This window comes from Sinocyclocheilus grahami, unplaced genomic scaffold (genome assembly GCF_001515645.1).
Source record: "Sinocyclocheilus grahami isolate Dianchi unplaced genomic scaffold, SAMN03320097.WGS_v1.1 scaffold451.1, whole genome shotgun sequence".
Classification (NCBI taxonomy): Eukaryota; Metazoa; Chordata; class Actinopteri; order Cypriniformes; family Cyprinidae; genus Sinocyclocheilus; species Sinocyclocheilus grahami.
The window spans coordinates 620786-630271 of NW_015505630.1; the positions used below are offsets into that span (position 1 = coordinate 620786).

Below are 9486 nucleotides of genomic sequence, written 5' to 3' on the forward strand. Positions count from 1 at the left end.
CTGGCTGGCTGGTTCTCTCGCTCTTTCGCTGACTGCTCCCTCTCTCTTTCTCTTCGCCCTGTAGACTGCCCAGTAATGGTGTTGCGTCTCTCCTCAGCGATTCTGCGCTCTGTACACGCAGAGAGCAGCGTCGAGAGCAGTACCGGCAGGTGCGCGAGCACATGCGCCGGAAGGACGGCCCCATGCAGACCTGTGGCTGGAGTGTCCCGTCCCGATTGAAACAGGTATCTGCCCTTATGTTGACCCTTGACCCTTGAACTCTAAGATTTTTATATCCACCTAAAAACTGAAGTGGCTCTGTTTTGTCAGGAAGTCAAATAGAAGAGAAAAAATAAAGTAAATATGGACCCAAATGCACCAAGTATAAAGCATACAGTATAAATGTTTTATAAATTATTATAAAAGACTACTGAAATAAACTGAAATAAAATAAAATAATTTTAAATAAATAGGCTGAAGCACTAAAATGAATTAAAAAACATAAAATAAATTAAAGGTAAATATGAACATTTACATTTTTCAAATAAAATAACAAAAACTCAACAAAATTTAAACTTGAGCGAAAATTAAAATGAAAATTGAAAAAAAGAAAAAAAAGAAAACTGAAATATCCAAAATATTAATAAATACTCTAATAGTATGTATACTTAATATATATATATATATATATATATATATATATAAACTATGCTGAACAATGAATTGTTTTGCAATTGTGTTTGCAATGTGATTTGTTAATTTTATCAGTGAATTGTTTATTTACATGAACCGTGCAACTATTTAGCTATTTAGCTAAAATAGTTTAGGCTTCCTAACACTATATTAGAGAGACAGAAAAGTGAATGTTTGCTTACTATCTTTGCTCATTTTGCTGCAAAGCTGCAGACAGTAAAATGTGAAGAAAAATACAACGCGTTTAGCGTTTTGTGCAGCTAACAACTTGGCACCTCTTTTAACTATTATAAATGGTTTAACATGTTCAGTGCCACATCATTCATCTGAATTCTCGCGTGTGTGACACAGCAGCATAGCCATGACTGTGTGCTTGTTGCCATTGTCTTAGTAATGGCACTGGTTAGTCTGGAATTGTTTTTTCGTTTTGTTTTATGGGACTAGTTAACTAGTCCACGTTGTGCTGGTTTCTGGAGTGGCAACAGTGTTAGGGTTGCCACGGTGACCGTGTGTTTGTCAGTGTCGCCGTGGCTCTAACTGTGTTCTCCCACAGAACGGCTCCCAGGCGGAAAGTGCTCAAGATGCCACAGCGAAGAGGACGCAGGCAAGTCTGAGCGGCAGAGGACCAGCATGCACCTCTCCCACCCTGTCCCTTTAAATCCCGGCCCTATAGCGCGACTCAGCCTCAGTCAGCAAATCATAGAGCGTAGACGCAGCAGAAAACTGATATAGCAGAAAATAACGTCTTTGCTACGTTGAATATATCTTTAGGAATAAAACCTCTGGTATTTATACAGTAGCTGTCGTCATGCTTTCCGATTGTTTTGCTAACACTATCAAGTTAACACAATACTTACTGCATTTTAGACATTTTGCTGATTTTACAGTCGCATACAACCTAGACGGATATAAATGTGCCAGTCATCATAATTTATAAGTCAGCATTATTGCAAGACAACCTGAAATGTAAATGTAGTACCATGTATCAATTTGTAATTCAAATACAGTGGTCCGTGAATATGGTAATCATTCAGCATTTGATATGCAATAGTATATTGGAGTAGTAAATACCATAATATTACCATCTGTTACCACTGTTGTACCATGGTATCGCCAAAGTACTGTTTTGTAAGAGTACCTTTGGATTTTGACTAAATAAGACAAAACTTTTTATAATATTACTATATTGTGTGAAAAGGCCACCTTTCTGCTAAATGTAACTTTATTTAGCTTTTTAATAATGTTACATTAAATTATGTAAAAAAAATTAGCTAGCTATATGTTAACTAATTAACTGAAATTTAAAAAGCTCATATATGTCATATGTTATGATTTCATGTAATAGGCAATGGGTTTAAAATATATATTTCTTTCCGTTCAACATTTTACGTATTAATAAAGTCAGCAATTCAATGGCCATAATTGATTACTATTACAATTTAATGTAAATAGTTTGGTCCCTTGTGAAAAAGTATATTTAAAAAAAAAAACTGTACTTACAGATTATATAATATTCACAATTTAAAAAAAGGCTACTTAGGTGTAATAGTGTACTTAATAAAGAGAGAACACTGTTTCTTGGCACACTGAAGTTCTCTTTTAAAAGTTTTACTTTAAAGTACATTTTAAATCATTTTAATAATCTTTTTTGTGCTTTAAAGACATACACTTATTTTGACTGTCTACTATAGCACATGTGAAGTACTTGATTATAATTCTAACTGTAGTGTGTTATTCAGTATTACATTTCATGTTAATATATTTTAAATGTACTAAATGGCAACTTCATCATTACAAATGTGAAATTGCAAATGTATTTAAATACATGACACAGGTTTCAGTAGAAATTATATTGAAGCATATTTAACATTTAGTTTATAGTTTGCCATACCTGCTTGTCAGTACGTTTGGCAGAATAGTTTAACCATATTTCAAAATCAATAAAAGGTATGAATTAAAAATATGCTAAAAAATAATTCTTTTTCACAAGGGTTGCCTTTGTAAAGATAATAAAGATAAATGGTTATTCTGATCTAGTATGTAAGCAGAGTTTAGTTGAACAGGTAACAACACTTTCAAACAAATTCCATATGTCTAAAATGTAACGAAAGCTCATTTTAATACAATCACATTCCAATATTTAATCATATACAGAGAACATAGTCTTAGATGAAAGTAAATGAATTCAGATGGTAAGAAAGCCTATTTTGTCAGTGTTGTGTAACATGATATGCTCGTCCGTATCAAACCTTCCTCCATCTTAGAAACACTTGATCATGATTTGCTGCTCTCTCTGTCTCTCGGTGGCATTTGCTGACTATACAGTAGATTGAATGTCATTGCGCATGCGTCTGCCTAGTAACCCTCTAACAGACTTTGAGCTGCTTCTCTGGTTTGCTGTTCTTGGTTTCCCCTTTCTCTGTCTGCCCTGGATCAAGGCAATCTTAACCAAGGCATGATGGGAGCTCTGAGTATGGCATTTTCTGCTTGTAGTGTGTGGCAGTGATCTTATTGACAAAGGCCTTGTGAACATCACTGTCTTCCTGTGTCCTCACAGACCAATGAGAAAGAGGATAATCGCTTGAAAAATGTCCCTGTGCCAGTTTACTGCCGTCCTCTAGTGGAGAAAGACCCCAACAGGAAGGTAAAAGATACACACATGCTTAAAGGCTATTTGTTTTGAGGGTTTGAAGTTATGAACTCAGACTCTTGTTCTTCAGCTATGGTGTGCTGCTGGTGTGGATCTCACTGGCTGGAAGACACCCAATCAGGAGACTGCAGCTGTGAAGCTGTCCAATGGCTCAGATCCTTTGACTGCTGAAGATGAAGGCAGAGACAGCAAGAGTGAGCAGAGCTCACCAGAGAAAAAGAAGGTAAACGGCCTTTAAAAAAAATAAAACACATGAAATAAATACATTTAAAGAAAATAAACCTACACTTTTGGAAGAGATGTTCAAAATAAACAGAAAAATTGGGATCCGTAAGCAAAAAAAAGTAACAGTAAAAACATTTATAATGTCACAAATATTTTAACTAAAAAAATTCAGTTATTTTGAGCTTTCTGTTCATCAAAAAATCCTGAAAAAAAGTAACAACCTCCACAAAAATAATAAGCATCAACATTTTAACATTGATAATAATAAGAAATGTAATAATAAGTAATGACTGCTGAAACTTCTTAACTGTTTTAAATTCATTTTAAACCTCTTAAATCAATTTTGTAATCATTTTCAAAGTTTTTAAATTCCTTGCTTTATTGTTGTGATTATGTTTTTATTATTATTTTCTTTTCTTTTATGTAAAGCACTTTGAATTACCATTGTGTATGAAATGTGCTATATAAATAAACTTGCCTTGCCTTGAAAATTCAGCTTTATCTTCACAGAAATAAATGTTCTTTTAAAATATATTACAATAGATAACAGATCTTTCACATTTAAAGAAAATAAACCTACACTTTTGGAAGAGATGTTCAAAATAAACAGAAAAATTGGGATCCGTAAGCAAAAAAAAGTGACAGTAAAAACATTTATAATGTCACAAATATTTTAACTAAAAAAATGCAGTTATTTTGAGCTTTCTGTTCATCAAAAAATCCTGAAAAAAAGTAACAACCTCCACAAAAATAATAAGCATCAACATTTTAACATTGATAATAATAAGAAATGTAATAATAAGTAATGACTGCTGAAACTTCTTAACTGTTTTAAATTCATTTTAAACCTCTTAAATCAATTTTGTAATCATTTTCAAAGTTTTTAAATTCCTTGCTTTATTGTTGTGATTATGTTTTTATTATTATTTTCTTTTCTTTTATGTAAAGCACTTTGAATTACCATTGTGTATGAAATGTGCTATATAAATAAACTTGCCTTGCCTTGAAAATTCAGCTTTATCTTCACAGAAATAAATGTTCTTTTAAAATATATTACAATAGATAACAGATCTTTTAAATTGTAATAATATTTCACAATTTTACAGTTTTTTTTAAAAAAGTGAAGTAAATGCAGCCTTGGTGAGCATAAGAGACGTCTCTGAGAAATGTAAAAAAATCTTACTGACTCCAAACCTTTGAAGAGTAGTGTAAATACACAAACACAGTGGGTTCAGAAAGTCTGAGACCACATCAAACATTTCATTTCAATTCAATTTAAACCTGGAAAAAGGCAGAAAGTTAAAATAGAGAATGTAAAAGTAAAGAATGTAAAGAAATTCAAATAAGCAAATTTGTGACATTGATTAAAGCAGAAGGGAGACAAACCACAAATTTTCAAATTTATGCTTATTTTTTAGGTAAATTTTTCACTCAATTTGCCTTGCTTATAATAACATTTTAGTAAATTTTATTACTTTTTAAAATCTAAAATTGAATATAATATTTTTTTTATTTGCTAGTCACTAGATCAGAAAGGGTTATAGACTTTTGGACCTCACTGTACATCTTTTACATTTTACTGCCGTTGCTTCCCTTTCTTTCTTTAAGTAAATGAATGCTGGAAGTGAATTTCAAACAGAGTTCTAAATTGAATTAGCTAGAGTCTAAACATTGGTATTTCTCCCTCTTTTAGCCTAAAGAACTGCATGAGACTGACTCCATGAGCAGCCGCGTGTGGATTCTGACCAGCACTCATTCAGCCAGTAAAGTGGTGATTATCGACGCAAACCAGCCCTGCTCACTGGTCGACCAGTTTAATGTGTGTAATGCCCATGTGCTGTGCATCTCCAGTGTACCAGGTTTGTGTAGTGCTATATACAAATAACTACACTCTCAATTGTAACAGACACTGTAAAAGATGTGTTAACTGTCACTTGTGCTTTTTGTGTGTGTGTGTGTAGCGGCCAGTGAGAGTGATTACCCAGCAGGTGAGATATTTCTGGAGCAGCAGGCTGGAGATGGGCCTTCAGAGGAGAAGGGTGGAGTGGAGGGCATGCTGGCGGGGATCACCATCGTGGGCTGTGCCACTAACTGCAGCGTAGTGCGCAGCAACTGCTCCTCTCGCACTGACACACCTGTGCAGGACCGAAGCCAAGGTCAGCAAACAGACTGAAAATGTATGTTAGGAATCTTTGAGACTACATAGTGTTCATCATATGTTTCGTGTTTAGCTCCTACAGCTCCAGTGTGCAGAAGCTTGGCAGTGTCACAGTCTGCAGAGGAAGCCACAGAAGCCATTGAGGTGTCTGAGGAGGCAGGGCCTAATGAGAATGAGGACAGCACACTCGGACCTTTCACCGAGCATGTCTTTACTGACAGCACACACAGGTACCTCACATATAGCCTACTAAACTAAAGTGCCTACCAAATGCTTTCATAAAGGTTTATGCACAAAAATGATAGAGTTTTCTAAACCAATCCTGTTTTTCTCACTGCAAAAGGGCGGTTTTCTATTTGCTAATACGTTAGGATATGATTTAGGTATGTGTGCTGAATTTAAATAGTCTGCTCTGCGCATTGTGCCATCAGTGAAGCAGGTGTGCCGAAGGAGCAAGTGACATCAGCCCCCACAGACTCCGAAGAGGCAGGAGACGACCGGGCAGGAACAAGTGCTGCCCCGACCATGTGGCTGGGAGCCCAAAATGGCTGGTTGGCATCACACCTTCAGTGGCATTTTCACATTCTTAAGTCATAATTCCATCTCAAATATTATATGCACCATGTAAAGTCTCTGTAAACTCTGTCCACAGGCTTTATGTCCACTCTGCAGTGGGCAACTGGAAGAAATGCCTCCATTCTATCAAACTCAAAGACTCTGTACTGAGTTTGGTGTAAGTAGAATCCTAATGAAGTATGTACCCTACCATTCAAAAGTTGGGGGTCGGTTTTTAATGTGTTTGAAAGAAGTCTCTTACGCTCACCAAGGCTAAATTTATTTGACCAAAAATACAGTAAAAACAGCGATATTGTATTTTTTAAAATAATTGTTTTCAATACATTTAAAAAATGTACTTCTGTGATGGCAAAGCTGGATTTCCAGCATCATTACTCTAGTCTTCAGTGTCACATGATCTTTCAGAATCATTAATTTGCTGCTCAAGAAACATTTCTTATTATCACACTTGAAAACAGTTTTGCTGCTTAATATTTTTTTGTGTAAACCATGATATTTTGTCAGGATTCTTTGATAAATAGAAAGTTCAAAAGCATTTTTTGACAGAAATATTTTGTAAAGTCTTTACTGTTACATTTGACCAATTTAATGCATCCTTGCCGAATAAAAGTAGGAGTTTCTTTAAGAAAAAAAAAATTGTACTGACCTCAAACTTTTGAATGGTAGTGTATATAAAAAGACTGATAACAAGTAACACCAGTTATATGAAAAATACTAATAATTTCCAACTTTGACTCTTTGTGTTTTAGACATGTGAAAGGGAGAGTTTTGGTTGCGTTAGCTGATGGAACTCTTGCAATCTTCCACAGAGCTGAAGGTTTGCTTCATCTTTCTAATGTTAAACTTAGAGAAACTATGAGAAAATGAAAAAAAAAAAGTTATTTGTTAAAACAGTTTTGGTGTTAATATTTTTCATTCATGCATATTACAATAACAAATGTGAAATGTAAACACAGATGGACAATGGGACCTATCTAACTATCATCTAATGGATCTGGGAAGACCCCACCACTCCATCCGATGCATGGCTGTGGTTCATGACAAAGTCTGGTGTGGAAACAAGAACAAGATCCATGTGATCCAGCCCAAGAGCATGCAGATTGAGGCCAGTCTCAGATAGTGAATGTTATGTCTTCATCATAATCTTTGTCTTGGGACTTGATTTGATGTTTCTCTCTTTCATATAGAAATCATTTGACGCTCACCCACGCAAGGAGAGCCAGGTGAGGCAGCTGGCATGGATTGGTGATGGTGTCTGGGTTTCAATCCGGTTGGATTCTACGCTCCGTTTGTACCACGCACTCACACATCAGCATCTGCAAGATGTGGATATCGAGCCTTATGTCAGCAAGATGCTGGGTAACACTTCTCACTTTGTTGCTGTGACTTCAACACTTCTGATTTATAGCGTTCTGTGTAGAGATTAGTTTTGAATTGAGATTATATGTGCACTGTCTTAATTACCTCCTCATACTGTTTTTTACTGTGATTTGATTTTATATTTTGTTTTATTTTACCAGATTTATAAAAGCAATTTAACAGAAAATGTTAAAATGTTTTAAGTGTAATAAAATAAGATTTTTAACATTTAAATGTGTTGTTAATTTTTTGGTAATTATTCTGTTTATTGATGGAATAATTTTGTCTAATATTTATCAAAGATCAGAAGTCGCAATATAAATGTTTTACGTTGTGCTATGTTGTCTGTGATTGACAGGTACAGGAAAGTTGGGCTTCTCTTTTGTCAGGATAACTGCGCTGTTGATTGGAGGAAACCGATTGTGGGTGGGGACTGGAAATGGTGTCATCATCTCAATCCCTCTGACTGAAAGTAAGTCTAAGGGGTATTTGTATGCACATACACTTTATTGTTAACAAGGTCCTTGATCATCTGAACCATTTCCCTTACCCTTCACTGATCAACCAAAACATTTCTCCGTCATTGGTTTATGCTGGTTAGTGATACTTTTGGTGGTCAACCAGCTTGTTCTTGCTCATTCTGTAGCTGGCTGACCAATGAAGTCTTGCCGGTTAAGCTAGTTAAGAGGCTTGAATCTCACCATCCCTTGAGTTCATTGGGTTGCCACCACCCGGGGATTAACCTGCTAACTTTAATGTCATTATCCCAGATCATTAACCGCTAAGTCAACTTCCTTAATCCATGAATTGCCCAACAAACCCTGTGCCTCCTCTTGTCATCTCCTTTTTCTCTATTGTACCACTACCCTCTTTTGCTTTGTCTCATGAGTGTTGCTCTCTTGTCCTGCCTTGTTCCCCTTCCCACTTTCTCCTTACTGTAGCCGTAGTGCTTCATCGAGGGCAGCTCCTTGGACTGAGGGGTAAGTGTGGAGTGTTACAACTGTCATTCTTATCATGTCACATCACACTTATTTTGGGTACTCCATGGTCTTCTTTCATTTATATTTCATTGTTTAATAAACTTTTTTTAAAAAGTGGTTTTAGCTTGTTTTGGTCATGGATAAATGACCTCTGTCCTACTATCCCCATTATTTTGAGTTCATTTTTTCAATGTTATTTTGAGTGGAGTGGAGTCATACAAATCTGCATATACATATTTATCAGAAAAATATCTTAACCTTGCAATAAAAATGTTTTTTCAACAATCTAAAAAAAGCAATAACTTCAGTCTTTTTTCATTCAATCCATCATTCAATAGATTATTTTTGTCAGTGGTTTTAGCATATTTTAATTCATCTTCTTTATGTTAACTGCGTTTCATTTTTTTTCATGTTTTTTGTGTCTTTTTGAATATCTGTGGCTATTTTTGCATGCTTTGATCTCTTTATTACACAGTTTTTCTCTGCTGCAGTTTCATTTATTTAAGCACTGGCAGTCCCTGTGAGTTTCGGCCTTTGGTCGTTACTTTCTGATTGGTGGTTTCTGTTCTCTTGCAGCCAATAAGGTGTCACCCACATCATCGGGGGGCGTGATCCACGTATATGCAGATGACAGTAACTCGGAGAAGAGTAGCTTCATACCGTACTGCTCTATGGCACAGGCTCAACTCTGTTTTCATGGACACAGAGATGCCGTCAAGTTCTTCGTGTCAGTGCCAGGTTAGTGTCAATTATAAATATGTGAGGATTATATAGATTTATATATGATTATATATATATATATATATATATATATATATATAGATATATATATATATATATATATATATATATATATATAAAAAAAA

The 9486-nt window shown here is 35.2% G+C and overlaps 1 protein-coding gene across 1 annotated transcript in view; it reads left to right on the top strand.

The window, feature by feature from the left end:
• Window positions 1-9486, top strand: part of LOC107552451 (C-Jun-amino-terminal kinase-interacting protein 3-like) — a 33202-nt gene that overhangs the window by 21600 nt on the left and 2116 nt on the right. The window contains exons 17-31 of the mRNA XM_016234333.1: window positions 65-224; window positions 1226-1276; window positions 3230-3316; window positions 3393-3545; window positions 5241-5406; window positions 5509-5703; window positions 5779-5935; window positions 6137-6256; window positions 6358-6438; window positions 7031-7098; window positions 7238-7386; window positions 7469-7640; window positions 7999-8112; window positions 8582-8620; window positions 9197-9358. Coding sequence (XP_016089819.1) covers window positions 65-224; window positions 1226-1276; window positions 3230-3316; window positions 3393-3545; window positions 5241-5406; window positions 5509-5703; window positions 5779-5935; window positions 6137-6256; window positions 6358-6438; window positions 7031-7098; window positions 7238-7386; window positions 7469-7640; window positions 7999-8112; window positions 8582-8620; window positions 9197-9358 — 1874 coding nt within the window. The remainder of the gene's footprint in view (window positions 1-64; window positions 225-1225; window positions 1277-3229; window positions 3317-3392; window positions 3546-5240; window positions 5407-5508; window positions 5704-5778; window positions 5936-6136; window positions 6257-6357; window positions 6439-7030; window positions 7099-7237; window positions 7387-7468; window positions 7641-7998; window positions 8113-8581; window positions 8621-9196; window positions 9359-9486) is intronic.